The sequence below is a fragment of the Mya arenaria genome, chromosome 11 (assembly GCF_026914265.1).
Source record: "Mya arenaria isolate MELC-2E11 chromosome 11, ASM2691426v1".
In the NCBI taxonomy this organism is placed as follows: Eukaryota; Metazoa; Mollusca; class Bivalvia; order Myida; family Myidae; genus Mya; species Mya arenaria.
Window position 1 is genome coordinate 63,031,952 of NC_069132.1, and position 17,768 is coordinate 63,049,719.

General features: G+C 31.9%; 1 protein-coding gene across 1 annotated transcript in view; it reads left to right on the forward strand.

The window, feature by feature from the left end:
• Positions 1-383: 383 nt before the first annotated feature.
• LOC128209367 (cyclic nucleotide-gated cation channel alpha-3-like) overlaps positions 384-17,768 on the forward strand; it is a 28,623-nt gene continuing 11,238 nt past the window's right edge. Inside the window, exons 1-6 of the mRNA XM_052913387.1 lie at positions 384-505; positions 11,704-11,893; positions 15,062-15,136; positions 15,728-15,805; positions 16,667-16,774; positions 17,408-17,558. Of these exons, the coding sequence (XP_052769347.1) occupies positions 456-505; positions 11,704-11,893; positions 15,062-15,136; positions 15,728-15,805; positions 16,667-16,774; positions 17,408-17,558 (652 nt within the window). The 5' untranslated portion in view covers positions 384-455. The remainder of the gene's footprint in view (positions 506-11,703; positions 11,894-15,061; positions 15,137-15,727; positions 15,806-16,666; positions 16,775-17,407; positions 17,559-17,768) is intronic.

Here is a 17,768-nt window from a genome sequence, read left to right on the forward strand (position 1 = left end):
TGTGAAAGGTGACCATCCAGCACAACACATGGAATGAAGTAATCACATTAAACATATATAATATTTATATTTGGTAAAAGAATATTTAAAAAAAAAATCTTAATAATACTATTCTTTCGCAAAACACATGATTCAATCGGATTAAGTATGGTTAAAAAATACACCAAACAGAAATTTACGTTTTAATTGATCATTTAGAATCAAAACATCTAACAACCTTAGATAACTATTTCCATTTTTATCAAACGGCAATCGAACGATTTTTGTTATCATTGAGCTAACATATGTTATAAATTAGAAAGCTATACTTCAACTCCTTCATATCAAACCGAAATCAAATCAGGATGTGTGAATCGGATATCCGAAAAGTTATGTTAACATAAGTTTTTCCGTGCATTTGAAGTGTAAATATTAAATGTGAAATACATCATAGCAGGGAAAAGTTCGATAAAAACATGCCGACGATAAATTTGTTTAGCGTCTGCCGAAAACACTTTGGAGCGCCGTGAGTGTTTGCTTTTATATTCTACATTTGTTTAAGAGATATTTATTTCAACATTGCAATTTCAATAGTATATTATGAACATTTGAGCTGAATAAAATTTGCTATGGTCGTAATGAACAATAGAGAGGTGTAATATGCACAAACAGAAACAACTATGACATAATAGAGAAAGAAGCTTTGTCTCTCCTTTGTTGCTGTATTATTCTACATTGCTTGCATTATTTCATCAGACGTTATATAGCAAAATCAACGAAAATCTAAATTTACATATGCATACGTTATATGTTGCAGACGAATGTACTTTTAACCGGAATGTATGATACTAGGCAACATCTTATAGTTTAAAGTATTTATGTATAAATACGTCGCTTCATCATACTTTAAACTATAAGATGTTGCTTAGTATCTTCTTACATTATGGTATTGAAGTTGTTGAATCTTTAAATTTTAGTGGATAAATTTGTTATGAAATAAAGGCTATACACAACCAAGCACAGACGCCAAATATGTCCATTGCTCTTTTGAAGACAACAGGACCATGCTAAAAGATAAATCAGAAATAAAAAAGACACAAAAACAACAACAAATATGACTTAAAACATGCCTGCATCGGCCATGGAGGGCAAAAAAAAGTTGTTTTTTTAAATTATTGGTCGATAAAATTTAAGTGAATTGATCTTTGTAAAGTAAAACAAAAACATTAATGAGTGCCATGCCTTGTGACTGTCAGCGAAAACAGAGAACATCTTCAGGTATTATGTATCTCCCGATTGCCAACGATGCAGGTTTTCGATATTAGAATGCAATGAAATAAAACTTAACAAACTAGCAAACAATAAAGGAAATGTTTGCACAATTTACGACATTTAAAAGCCGTGCAGATGCACTTCTGCTCGTATTATAATGTCAGGCAAACTACTTGAGCAAGAGTTATGATCCTGTTTAAAGTTTAACGTCCTTGTCGTTTAAATACAATTGAGGAAAATGTTTAATCAGGGTTATCTAGTGAAGTTATATCTTGAGATATCTAAGCCTAAATTTTTCCAATAAGAAACATCAGTATTTAAATGGTCAAATGTGACACATAGAGCCATTTTTGTATCTTATTGTTCAAGTAACTTTAGGATTTTGTTTTATCATGGCAATTAGGTAGAGTTTTTTCATGGTGATATCTACGCCTTAAAGCTAAATGTGTCGTTCAAATATGCGAAATCATTATTTAAATGTGACACAAAGAGACATTACTTATCCTTCAAAGTGAGTTCAGGTTTTAGCACTTCTGGTTTTTAACCGAATTGTATGTATTCCTCTCAAAACTGTTTCAGAAATGATTCGATACATAATATTGTTTCAGGCAGTGCTATATGACATTAGTAATTGTGCACTTCTTACGATTTTCTGTTGAAAAAAAAACAGTTCCAATTAAACAAAGAATGTAATGTGCATAGTCTGTGTGTATGCTGTGCATAGCGATTTTTCTTCTAGGAGGTTGCCGATGGTTCCTTTGAATGAAAAGCAAATTTATTTGTAGATTGGATGTCTTGATGTGCTTATATAGTAATATTCTGTCTTCTCTCTCTCTTGGAGTTCTCTAAAACGAGCAAACAGTTCATGTTCATATCGACTGACAAAGTATCGTTCATCACGACCAATACTTCTCCATGTAAGCAAGGCAACAGTGTTGTTGACCGAGAATTTTTATCTTTCAGTACGCCATGGATATCGCTGTGTCTGATACGTTTAAACAAAAGACTGTCTGAGACGTGTATGACTCCTTCAGAAATATTGTTTTTAATAATGTTTAGGCGAACTTGATATATATTGAATTTGCATATTGGAAATATCTTTAAGAATAACATTTTTACATGGTACTCCTTTAAATGGATGAATTATTCTATTTAGTATATAATGAGGACATTTCTGTGGTTATTTCTAAAATCTTTTGTGAAAAGCAGGACATTTTAGTTCAATACAATGCCTTCATTTCCGTTCTTCAACATCTGCAAAAGACATATTACGGCACTGTAAGTAGATTTCATTTGAGTTTATACTGTGCTCACTAAAGTGTGGCAAAACATAAAACAAAGTAACGATCTATGTCCTTTGATCAGATGCAACATTTTTCTGTTTTAATTAAACGATATTTATTTAGAAATATTGTGAAGATAGTCATATAACTTATGCTAAGACAATAAGGTTGTGAACAATTGTAGTCGTGTTTTGTGTGGAGGAAACCGGGGTACCCGTAGAAAACCACATGTCCGGCCTAATGACAAACAACACATACTCACATACTACAATGTCGGGAATCGAACTCGGGTCTACTTGGTGAAAAGCGAGTGTGCTTACCACTGAACTAACCGGGCAACATTTCGTTTTACATTTGATGCATTGTACATTCATATTGTTTGTTGGCATTAGCTTCACAAGTGAATTCATTGTTTTAAGTTAATAAAATATAGAGTTGGAAACTAACATTTGTTCGCATTATATGAACTAGTTGTTCATCCAACATGTTGAAACAATTCTCCTCAATACTTAAACGATGAAAAATATAATTATGATCAAATTTGATACAATAAATTATTGCAATCCTTCTATTCGTGCACATACATTGTCGGTGCAAAAAGCATTAACTATTTGTCATATTAAAGCTGATCGACTGATTGGTGTTATTTGTAAGTCATTATCACATTTTGTTCTGTCGATAATACCACGAAGAACTTATTACTACATTTTGCAATAGCTAATCGCAAACATTTGTGATTTTAAACATGCGCCATTACAAATCGCAACATATATAACAAGCCTACAATGCAAACTAAAAATCGAAAGAGAAACATTTAATTGATGTTATCATTATACATATATACAATGGATCAAATAAATGCAGTTATCATTGATAAAATTAATTATAGTTATGTCTTGTGTACTTTTGTCATTACGTTATTTGTACATACTAATAAAAGTTTGAACAAACATAAGATTCACGTTAAAAAATAAATAGCTCAGCCTTTTTGTCAAGTAATAGTATCCTTAATTTATTGATTATCTTATTAGTCTTGTTTGTTTATTATTATGTATTGTTTCGATACACCGATATAATACAGTCATACACCTGTCTGTGTCAATAGCGAACTGAGACACTTAGACATGAATTTAACGATGGAGTTGTTCAAGCGGCGTGAATAATTTATCAAATGACGCTGTTCAGCCAGAAATTCAAAGTAGTTTAAGGGTTTCCTTGTGTCGCAGTTTTCATTTACCCACAGTATCACATAATGTTGTTGCAACGGAAGCAATATCTTGAATTTTTACCTTTTTTCCTTAAGAAATATTTTTGTAACAGTCTTCACGACTACTGTGAAAGCTTAACTCATTGTGATGATAAAATGTGTATCCTCAAGGGCATCGCGTGTGTCTGTAGGGTAGAAAAAAGAGAAGACATTTTCTATGAAACCACCAAACAGCGATTGGCATACAGTTTATTGAAAAGAAACCTAATATTAGCAAATGACAAATAAAATGTTGCTGTTGTTTTAAAAAAAAAGAAAAAAAAATGTAATAAGTTTAAATAATAATATAGATGGATAGTTTATTTTGAATACATGTTCAATAAGCCACATGGCCCGTGAGAAAAACTAAATACATGATTTAAATTTACAAATGACATAGCAAGTGGAGCACGTAAGAATTGTTTAAATTTTACAACATTTTACAGGTAACGAAGGTCATGATTAGAGACAACGTTTTCCTTAAGGTGCAAGTCGACATCATATACGGAGAAGGTGTTCATATACCTATAAATACATACAGTGCCAACATAGTGCACCATAGAAATCTAAGAAAAGTGAACTTTTTACACATTATACATTTACAAATTCCAAAGACAAAAATATCGATCTTGAATACATACAAATCAAAGAAAAAATTACTAATACATACAAAGAAAGAAAGGCAACATATTATAACAAAACAAATAAAAATAAAGGTTGTTTATCTTTGTAAACTTTTTTTAAATTTAAAAGCCTTATCTACGTATGTGCATAAATACTGAGTTTAGAAATATTATTACTTTTGAAGAGCCGTTTCAGTTTATACATACTGGGATTGGACCAATAATATTTTGGAATGTATCTTTTACGGAGTTTAGCATATAAATTACATTCTATCACAAAGTGATAGCGTCTTCCAAATACTTCATAATAAGAAAACAATGCAAAATATACGCACCATATCGCGAAGAAAGCAAAAGAAAAGACACGTTGTTTGCACTACGACAGATTATCGTACGATTAGGAAGTTCTATGTAAGTGAGTGTCACAAAATCAAAATAAACGTCAAGTTTGACTCGTTAAACAAATAATCACTTTCTAAACTGATACGTTAAGCTCGAAAAGATATACTAATATGTACTAGATTTTAGTTAGATTTTCATCGGAACGCTAAAATAAACCCATAAATATGAAATGCCAAATTAACTTCATGTGTGCAATAACATTCAGTGAACGATATTTTATTTAATTATTCAAATAACAATTATACATTAAACTGTACATTACCAAAACATTGCAGTGTTCTTTAAGCATGATAATAGGGCACGAAATAAAATCATCAAATAACTGTAGTTGAAGTATTGTGTACTTAAACATGTCGTAATATGAGATTTTTATCTTAAATATAAACGAGTTTGAGATGCAGAAAATAGTCGTTCGAACAACAAGAGGTACACACACGCACACACGCGCACACACACGCACACACACGCACACACACGCACACACACACACACACACACACAAACATTTTTTTTTCACTTTTGTTGATTTATTATCGGTGGTATTACTCCGCGTCTGAACAACTAACGTCCATGGAGGAAGGGTTGTGTGGATGTGTGTCAAACAAGTCTTTGATTGCTTTCAATATTGATTAGGAAGAAACAAATTGAAACATATACACCTTATCGGCAAGATGGGTGATGCAATTCGACAAGCAATCATTCGTTTGTGGTTAAATGAGTAATATCAATAAACTAACGATGTACGCAAATTAACTTAAATGCATCTATATTATCTCATATACAGGTGAACGTATTGACAATGAATGGAGAAATATAAGTATTGCTTCATCTAGGCATTTAATAAGTAGGTCCACGTATCTAAGAGAGTTTTGCCGAAAGACGAAATGTGTAAGAAAACCATCAATGATAAATAAAAACCTACCTGTACATACATTTAAGTGCTGAGCTGGTCGAACACGGTTGTCAGGGAATCCAATGTTGTATCCCTTTCTGACATCGGGTGTTAAAGTAGACTAGTTTAATCTCGCAACAAATCAGGTGACCGGTTGTTTCCATTACCGTTGTATGGAGGAGTTTGTATCTATGTGGTAACCTTGAACACGTTTTGTACTTGCGTGTCTTTGTATAATCAATACAAACTTTCATTTGGACACAACTGGTAGTATATACTAGAACAACATAAGGCATTATAAAACAGTTTTGTGACGACTGAGTATGCCTTCCCTTATAAACGCTAAAAGTCTTGTGTGAAAACAATGAACGCATTTGTATCAAAATGGTAAAAAAACGCTTCAGACATGATTAGATATCATTTAAAAGTCGAAACTGCCGTATTCCTTCCAGCTACAATTACAAGAAGTACGCTTGAGGGTGTGCAATTTCCGATAACATATTGACCTATCTTGTAAATAAATATGTAAACTCTTATAAAAAAACTAATCGGTTCTGTCATAAAATGTTCATTGCATTTTTGAACATCATTAACACATGCATATTCACACCGACCAGAATATAGACAGGGTGGACAAATTGCAAATAAGAAGTCGATGATATTGACACTGTCTTATAATATACTCGTACTTTAATACAACGTGTGCCTGAATATATTACCATCTCGAAGTAACGTTGTTGTTATAAAAACAGTAATATCTCTGTTTATATTCAACTTGCACTCAAATATTCCTGAGTTCCCGTCTAAAATTGCGGTCCAAATCACCTAAAACCTTGCTTTGTTTATCTCTTTCTCGTATAGAATGTTGACGTTCATTGTGTTTTATGATAATTATGTTAAATCACTGTTTGTTCCAAATATTAATTTGCAATAGAGACGATTTTGAAAATATTTTATTACGTTGTTTTGTATTTGTATTTTCTGATATCAACCGTGGTTGTTATTGCTATTTCTCATCCGGATGTATATGGCGACACTCTCAAAAAGCTACGTGAAACTGAAATGCTTTCTCCAAAAAGACTCAAAAATCGACTTAATGACCTAAAATATACTTATTGAACTCGAATGTATGTTGGCTCTTTTTTACATGATACATGCCTTTTAGTATTTGAAAAAGTGATTTACTTGAATTAAAATTCATGTCAATCTCAACCCCTTGGAACGACATTAATTGACAAACGTTTTAACTCTTTTGACATTTTTGTTTTAAATTCCACAAGTGGTGCTCTTATTATGTTTTTAAAAGACTTGATTAAGTTTGACATCAAATTCAAGATGCAATTGACCATCATCTCAATTTCTTTTTCTAATATAATAATATTTCCTAAACTTGGTTTTGATCGAGGTGAGCGTTGCAGTCCGCGAATGGTTTTCGTGGAGAATAAAACGTATCTTCTTCCTTTGATTTAAGACCATTTCTTGGCTGACGGCTGTGCGCATGTACAAAATATACACAGAATTTATATATTTTTATTGTCCAATTACATCTCATTTTCATTTTCCATCTAGTTTTTACAGTGATACTTTTATTCTTAGACTAAATGAATATATACTATTAAAAATTGTTTAGGAGAACTATGTTTAAAAGTTGTCTTTGAGTGACTTTATTGTAACTCTTTAAGAGCTATTACTGTTGTTCAGGCTTGATTCCTTCGTGTACAGGGGATGCTGATATCCGGTCGTTAAGTACTTGAAATTTATTGAACAGATTATATGTTGTTGTTTTTGTTTTTTAATCTTCATTGTTTTAAGTTGATGAGTGCTCTGGTGAGGCCAACAAGTTTAAGCCCCAAGTTGACTCGAGTTCCAGTGAACTCTTGTTTTAGTGACTTATCAAACGCGGTTATCCTATCGTCCAACGGTAAAGCATTTTCGATAATAGTATGTTCTTTTGTGATGTTTTTATTGCTTTAAATGTTGTTAGTTTGTTTTGGGTGTTTATATTTCTCTATGTGATATTAATATATGTGTGCCTATAATTCAATGTCGTTTGAGCCCATGCCTTGTGCCCTTATATAGGGCCTATTTTTGAATTTTCAACTGCTTGGCTTATGCCAGTTGTTGTTTTTCATAATATTAAATTTAACAAACATGATTTCCCAATTTAGACGCCTAGTGTAGGAGGGATAATGAATGCGGTGCATCCAGTAATTGTGTGTGTTTTTCCCAACATTCTGTATTCCCAAAAAAGTATTTGTACTTGTGTTTCAACTTTTTGAAGTAAAATAGATTATAGAAAGATATTTTAAATCAATAAAGCAATATAGTAAGAAAAATATAAATGTACGTGACATAAATCTTGTCCATTGAATTATTGTTTATTTAGACAAACGTATAAAGACGTTTACAAGCATTTTGCATTTAAATACCAAATAAATTATGTATTCAAGGTGAACAATTATGTACCTAAAGTGTTATCATTCACATCAGCTACGATGAAGATTTGACCCAAGCGTATCATATAGGCCACTTAGATAGACATCAATACTGAAAACTACTGACACATGCCCAGCAGCCGTAAACCTATTGTTGATGGATCTAACATAAATTCATTTAAAGCAACACAATGTTATTATCACTCATTATGGATAGATATAAATATAAATCCATTTAATAAAAAGACATGTTGAGAGGATTATTTATCAGGCGTGGATCAAGGACTCTGGCAGGGCGGCAGTAAGTTTTCCTTTAGTAAATAGTTTTACTTTAACTTAATTGTATACTCGTGGTTCCCAAATAAACTTCTGATAGAACTGCAATAACTATTATTTTTGAATCTACATATTATCAAAGTGATCAACCATGTTATCAAAGACAATGCTTACTGGTTTATTCCTTTACCCTAAAGCTCCAAAATAGTTTAAAACATTTTGAGAAAAGATATCATAATGATATTTAAAGATTTTACGGGTAATTCAAATTGTATTTCTTTATCGGAACATTTTATTTCGAAACAATGTAACCTCGACCATAATATTTTTCTTCATTCGTGAAAGTAATGGAAAAAGATGTTCAAACCAACGGCAAGAAATTATCACATACTTGTCTTTTATTCGTATGCTCTTATTGATTCGATGTTATCACTAGAATCAGCTGTTTATTTCATGTCTCCTATTTAAGGATATATGTGCTAAAACTTGGCTACAACATTGCTAGAAAGATTTATTCGGATTGGAATTCTTAAGAACATGCTGTTGTTTAAATCAAAGAAGGAAATTTGTTACAGCTTATCCAGCGACTATTTCATCGTAAATGCGCATTTCTCAAGTTAAAGTCAGTCTGCGACGACACAGTTTGGGCATACTAAGGTTAGTTTTATGTCAATTAGAGGTTTTATTCAATCTATAGTAATAATAGTTCTTGCTATATGTTTGATTATCACTTAAAATCGAAAGGTACCGTTTGAGTCATAGCAACGTTTCTGTAATACAAAATTTATTATGTCTTTCTATATAGTGAAAACAGATATGTGTTGGAGAAATATTGCGTAAAATTAACAGTTCTTCGTTTATTTGTATACGTTAGTCAATTAGTGTTGCAAATGATTTGTTAACGTTTATATCTCCAAAGTATGTTTTGAATTATAATATCATATACTTTTAATAATATTTGCACAAAGTATCATCTACAATAAATAAAGAAGAAAATATACGTATATCTTTTTCTTGGTATTACTATAAAGCTGGTGCATGTACTGTTTACGGTTTAAATCATTCATGGTATTCAGCCTTTCAACATATAGGCATTAAAATGATTTAAACATCGGTCACAATCAATTTACTTAAACTCTTAAAACATTAGGTAAATGCCTAAAACGTAGCTAGCGATACTTTCAGAGTTCATCCAATTACAATCTTGGTGTTAATATTTAACTTATGTATTAAAAAGAGAGCACTAAACACTGAGCACACATTGGGATGTATAAGGTCAGTTTCTTTCCGTCTGACCTAAGTTTGTACCTCTACGTTTACGTGTCTTGACCGTGATAAATGGCTTCTTTCAGCTAATTGGTTTTATTTGTATGTTTCATTTATGGTAGAATTTAACATTATCTAAGATTTTAGCAATATTTTGTTTGATAAATGAAGGTTTTGTACAAGAATAAAAGGGTCGATAGAAATGCCCGCGTTAATAGATGGATATATAAATAAAATAAGGAAACCAATATACTGCAAATGCTGAATAAATCCATAAATCAATGTTTTACGGTCACAATCAAATAAAAACTGTTTGCTTCATTAGAATTCCACCACAATTTCATCCGCAGCGAAAACGACAAAATGCAGTACTGCTAAAGGCGATGACTTCATCAGGGTATTATCAGGTATTACAACACAAATTGATAATTCAGATATTATGTAGACATCTACACTATATTATTAACGTATTTTGGGTATTAATATTTCACTGGTGTTCCCTTAGTTCAATTATTGACTTTATATTAACATAATTGCTGATTTGGGGTGACATGTTCTGGTTTTCTCTTTCAATTAAACACATACTTCGACTGTGAATACATATACCATTTATTGAAATTTAAATTCCATTATGCAGACGAAATGGTGAAAAGAATTTTGAAATACCTGAAATTCAAGGTTTATTTTAATGTAAATATATATTAAACTACACCTAATATTCTCTTGATTCTACTCGTTCAACATAAATATTGGAATTATGGACGAAATTCCTAAATTGCTCCACTTCAATCATTTTAAGTCGACAGCTTCCAAACAATGTTTTGCCAGTCATGTTTATTGCCTTTGTTTAGCCAGAACGAATTGTTAAATGATTGTTCTAGAGCGGAAGCTCCAATAAACCTATTCTTGTATAATGTAACCTTATGCATTGTCTAATGTTTTGCTTGCTTTTTGGTCTATTTTGTGCTTTGACCTTTTATTCAATTGCCAAAATGTTTAGACTATAAAGGACGAATGCAGAACCATCCGAGAGCCAACACTAAAGATAACGTATATATGAGATAAAGTGAAGGAATAGCCAACTAACGTTTCACATGGGTAAAACATTATTCAAAATGCATGTGTGCATTGAAAATAAAAGCCATCATTAAGGAGTTGCTCAAGTGCAATGTGAAATATTACCCTCTTAAAGTGCAATGTCCTCTTTAAGTCTGGCTGACGTTTTGATTACCTATTATAAACACTCGTTCATACCTAACATTCATATATCACGAGCATAATTCATTTACCCGAGATTTAAGATGATAAAATAAAAATGATATGCATTAAAGGCTCTTGCGATAGCGGTTTGAAAATATTACCGTGATTAAAACAATGAAGGATAAGAAAACGAAATGGATTGCTCATTTTTGCAACAATGTGTAAGTATTTTTTTATGAAATCAATGAATAAAACGATAATTAGTTTTGGTTTAAGAAACAAAATGTATTTCCATGTAACGTGAGAAAGGTGTGACGCTCTATGATGTGTTTAATTTCTGTTTAAATCTTTAATCGTTTTGATTTATTTATACACACGAACATATGCATTAAGGCCACTGTTGTGGGATAAGTGTGTAATTGTATGGACACAAAGAAGGGAAATAAGCGATTGAACACCCAAAAGATGATTGAATTTGATTATATTTAATTGAATATTTAAAAACATTGAATTATATAGTTTACCGCAAGAAATAAGCAAGGTCATCGTCCGTCCGTGGTTTGAATGTTGATGATTAAGGCATATTTCAGGAACTTGTACTAATTCACGTACATGTTAGTGACTGATAAAAAAGTATATCAACAATAGATATGACTGTCAACATACATCAGCAAAATACAAACATCTGCAAGTATGTTTGGTAAATTGTAATATAAAAAGCAGTGCGGATTTTCAAACAAAAAAATGAGTCGAGAGATAGAACCGACATTTATGAACGGAGCAGATAAACCTTTAGGTAGGAGACAATTTCAGTACCTTCCTCTTTCAGAAACATGGGAACCATTGACCACCAGCGGATACCGTCGGAAGATGCCGACGACGAAGACGCAAACAGTGAGGGAGCGTCGACACCGCCCGCCGACGGAGGCACTAGTGAAACGCGACCGACGGAGATCTCGGAAACAGAGGAGGACCAACCGGACTGGGAATTGGGAATCCGGCGGTCGACTTCTTCAAAGGTACTTTCTTGAACTGAATAATTTGTTTATGTGTTACAACATTTACAGTCAGATTCGAAAATGGTAAAAACGTAAATAATCCAGGTAGAAGATCCCGACTGGTAAGACAAGTATCGAATCAGTTCGATAGAAGTTAACAATGCTACTTATCGAGATTCTGGCCATCGAAAAAGCCACTTTTGCAGATTGTGTAGTAATGGTGGTCGAATTTGGTTAAATCGACAATAGCCTTGTTTGGAGTATGTAGAAGAAATGTTAGTCACATTCATACACTGATAACAATTATAATTTGTGGTTTAGCTTTTGTGTTTTGCAATAATAAAATAATTGACTATGTATGTTCCTTGCACTTAAGGCGGTATTACGTCTATGGTGATTCTACAGAGTCAATTATGTTTATGAAATTAGTAGTCAAGACATGTAGCATAATAGGATCTTGGAAATATTAATTATGACTTTGCTGAGAATAATCGAATGAAATGTATGATATGCTAAAATAATTTTAAACACAACCAAAATAGTACGCTAGTAAAAAATCTATATTTTGCGTTTTATAGTTTGTGAAGATGATACGGTCTTCGAATACCTTCGAAAATAATATTTATCTTCATAGAAACTTTAAGTAGAGAAGTATTAATTAACACCAAGACAGCAGATTCTTGTTTTATTTTGTCGCTTTGCATTTGCCAATCCTGTTTGATGTGACTTTTATAAAATATTGAGACTACTGACATACAAATTACGTACAGTTCTACATCATCAAATCTATATCAATAGTAACGTTTGACGTTTCAGAAATCTATTTTCTTGCAATTAAAAACATTAGCAGAATAAAAAGTTTAATAACTATCTTATTCTTTTAGTGAATGAAAGTGTTTGGTATCTTCAATTGCTAAATTTACTAAAAGTATTCAATGCAATAACATTCATACCACATATGATGGATAAATACTCTCATTATTTTGCTTATTTAATAACGACATATTCGATGTAAATACATCCATACCTCATATGATTGATAAATATTAACTTATATTAGATGTCAGTGTAGGTAACATTTCGCTTCCTCATTTAGTAACCTTGAGCTAAGTGTGAAACGTGACCGCTTGATGAACACAGACAAGATCATAGTATGACTTATCACGTTTAAATGTGAATTTCTGACAACTGCGAATTAATTAAATTTGTATTAATGATACATAATATTTTGTCAAGCTTTTTCGGCGGAGTTTGCGTACAAACACCTTCTGGCTTTCTTTCGTTAAGAGGTTAAGCAACGAACATGTATTTCAGTAAAATAAGGCTATTGACACTCATGTGCAGTTAAGGAATACACCATATTCTATGAATTGTTAGCAAACGAATTCCGTGATAAATTGACAACAATTTTGCAATGTTTCTCTCTCTATGTGTACATAATATCACAATCTGGGCTTTCATTGAATATACCCAACTGTTTACTCAAACAAAAACGGATATGTATATACTTTAAACAATGTTTTGCCTTCATCAACTCATTATCATAGCAAGAGCCTTTTTGGGTGCAGACATACACCTTCAGGGAAAAACTTACCACAGTTAATCAACATGACCTCATTGAAAGGGTATTTGGCATGAAAATGAATACTTAATTAAGAATGACGAGCGACTTACAATTCTTATCGTGTAAACATAACAGCAAACCAATTGGTTCACCAGTCCATGTGTTTTTGCCGAGGAAGAGCAACGTCACTGTTCGTTGTCAAAAACATTCATACAAATGTGATGAAACAACCACAAAATCCACAAGGATTATTACCACCTTAAACGTAGCAATACACTTTATATGTGGGACAAACATAATTATGCAAGACCAATAGCTTTTAGAAATGAATTTCAAAACAGGATAAGAACGGAAACACAAAACTCAGCCAACTAGGTGACCTTTTAACTACCACAATCTATATAACCAGACCACCAACACACCTAACGTAGTGACACAAAAAAAACGACATCAACATCAGCAATAACAGTGGCAATTATTAGCAACTATAATCATGCTTTACTGTAACTGTCTATGTTACTGTAGAGATCCTGAAATAGAATATAATCACTTACAAGGAAACATTTGCAGTAATATTGGACTGCAACATTCCTTCCAGATGATTGGGTTATGCAAAGTGTCTAAGATTTAAGAGATGCAATTTATTTGTAGGAAGGAAATTAAACAAAAACATCTGGGGAAAAACATCTTAGGAACTTTAATTGTTACAATAGGTATATGAAAAACTACAAAAACAAGATCAGTTGCCAAAAGCTTAAACATACACCCCGTTTAATGGCACAGGGTAAACCCCAAAGACATAGAGCACAAAAAAAATCACAAACAAGAACCACGATTCAACAGCACACAACTAACACTTCTTGGAATTAAATTTTGCATTCAGTATGTTTTTTAATTAAAGAAGTTTTGTCAAACTGTCTAGGAATGTAGCTAATAGATTGTTATTCATAAATGAGAGAATCACATTATATATTCGTTAACAAATGATAACATTAAAAGAAGGTGTGTCTGCTGAAACGGAAACAATTATTTTATGTAAAAAATTCATATCTTCAATTTTTTTAGAGGTAATTTTAAGTGAATTTGTGAAAAAGGCCAAAGAATCATTATTATAAAATTAAATTATATAATTATATAATTCTATATCATTCCTGTTATTATTTGCTATTGAATCACCAATTACAGGACTCATATAAGCAGCTATCAGTTCATATCCACCTGTATCATCATTAATATCAGATGCTATTCGGTATTTAGGAGACCCTACAACATATAAATTTAAAAACAATGTGTTTTGGTGGGAAAGAAACATTTTAAAACAAAATGAAAAGACATATACATTAATTCGCAAGTAACAACAATAGCATTTATCAGAAAAAATATATTCACGCATTTATTAATTTTTTTTCATCTATTTCATCGTTGATCCTAACTTTCAATACGCGGAATAAAGACTGTTGTCCGAAATTATATAATTTGGTTTAGTACTAGTCTAACTTCAAAGCATGCATTATCGTAGATGTTTTAATGCTAAGATTAAATAACATCATGTGATTATTGTTAGCATTCATATGCACTGTGTCATCCTTATTCATTGCTTTAAATGCATATACATATGTTTCCAGAACAGCCGAATTGAAGACCTAACGCTGTCAGATATTATTCTCGATCCAGATGGAATTATAGTTTATTACTGGCTGGTAAGACCACGATAATTATAGGAAATGAATGGGTTTTGTCTGTATGGCAGATTTGTCCGTCAAGGGAAACGTATAAAGCGAGAATAAAAGGGAATATTGTTTCTCGGGAGGATTTTTTATGTAATTATATATTTAAGTCTTTTGTTTCTGGGTAAAACGCACTCAGAATGGTAATTTCTATGTAATCAACTATCATCTAATTTTGAATACACGTGAATGTAGTTTCACTTTCGTCTTGCTTAACGATATTGAGTTTGACCACCATAAAAGTTATGAGAAAAGATAAAAAAAGCCCCTCGAAAAACAATTAGGGTTTTGGCTTAAATTGGAAAAGTCGATAAACTGAAAACAGAAGACAAATGGAATTAAGAAATGGTGTCTATTGTTATGTATCGGGAAGTTTCCTAATAGGGCTCAGGTCGAGAAATATCCCCTTGGCGAGAGGTTAAAAACAATAACAAAAGTCAAACGTTCACCATAGTTTAACCCTTTTATGTGTTTAAGGAGATATGCCTTGTCTGATATACAAATATTATTCTACTACTTGATATAACGTATTGTTTTATCTCTTCTTTATTTCTTTGTTTCCAGGGAATCGTGACAATGGCAATCGTTTATAACATCACAGTAATTGCGCTCAGAGTTGCCTTCAAGGAAATGAAGGATCTGGTTTGTTATATTTCAACATTAAAACAGATGATAGCATAATATAGGGATGCAAACCTAACGTGTATAGTTAAGAATTAAGTGTGGGATTTATCATCATTAATAATTACCTTTATTCATATATCTATAGTGTAATGCTCGTAAATTTTCCATATTATTTGACATAAATATAATATCTGCTAATAAATAATCAGCAGGGATCTAGTGATAATGAGTTAAAGACATAACCATTTATCAGCGCTTCATTTTTGATGTTAGAGGGAAAATTGTCGGACTGCGACTATTTGTATGTTGAGAACTTGTAATCTTTCTCAGTTATTGCAATAACCAGCTACATCTTAAGTCAATTTTAAGACATTGGCATCGATGTTATATCTCTTGATTGATACAAAGCTCTTTCAGATACATTAAGGACGCAAATATAACAAGTAATGAGAACGGATCACCGTTAAGGCTATACGCAAAACAATATTGGCGAATATTAGAGAAGCTCTTGTCATATTATCGTCAGTTTATCCATATCAGGAGAATACGAAACGTATTTACACAGAACTTAAAAGAGAAAATGTAAATTGGAGCCTGATGATATGCACGGTATTGAATTAGAATGTCAAAATGTTTCTGGCACTTTTTTAGGAATGTCTCATGGGATGATAAGTCAGGATTTAAACATTCCAGTGTCTCTGTTTGTTATTCAAATGAAAGCATAACATATACATTTACAATCGAATATATAATAAGCATGGCTTATCCCTACAATTTCAAATGCTCTGACCTCTCATCCATAGATGTAACTTATAGATAAAGAAAGTCATTATGTTACCATTTTCTATCATCAATAGCACTTAGGTTTTATTTTTTCAGGCTAACGAAGAATCATTTTTTCCGCTATTAGAAACGATCGCAGATGTGATATTCCTCCTGGATATAGCCGTTCACCTTCGAATTTCGTTTTATGAGGAAGGCTGTTTAGTAAGATATTGATTTTACAGTGTACCAGTTTGTCAAGTAATTGAAACATAAGTTATTATAATTATTTATTTATAAAAATACAGATGTTATTCATTATTTTTGTCATAGCCTTGTGCGCGCTAACGTTTGATTTGCAACCAAGAGATGGTTTTAATTTCAAAACAGTGAAAAATATCAAAATGAAATTTCAAACATTGAAATATGATTTTTTTTCACTGATAAAACTAAATTAACAATCCGAACATATCACACATGATTTAAATATTTAAATACGATATGTGAGGTTTGTTTTATTTTCTCTCTGTTCAAAATGTTACAAAGAAAGACGCGCGTAAAACATGATAACGCTTTGTAGTTTCCTTTGACAATAATTGCAAGACAACGCTGAATGAGAGCAAAGATATATCCATCAAAATCAGACACTCGTTAAACTCATACAAATTATATTAGACAACATTTGCTAAATGCATGCCACTTACCTTGGCTTGTATTTGTAATTCAAGTTAAGTCATTTCCGAACTGAATTAATTTTCCTTACATACGTATTTCGCTGATCAAAGGATACAGTTACTTGATACCGTTTGAAAGACGCTATTTACTCTCGATTTATTATAACATTTTTCCCTTTTTAAGGTTTTGGATCCTGGTCATATTAGGAACAAGTACATGAATAGCCGTGAGTTCATGATTGACGTCATTTCCGTTCTTCCCATGGGTTATTTCTACATTTTCGTCAGTGTAACCAGCAATCTTATATTTCTTGACATGGAATCGTTAATACCAGGTTAGTGTTTACTGCGGTTTTGATCGTCCCAATGAATTTTCAAAGCTAGAAATACGCTGTATATTAGTCAAATCAGTTCCATTATGACATCAAGTTCTGTGAAGAAGTTTGTAAGTTTTTTTGATGATTTTGTAATTTCATGTCTGGAAATTGTCAATGTGTTCTTAAAAAATCTCCATAAACATAAATAAAGAAAAGAAGTTCATTTTC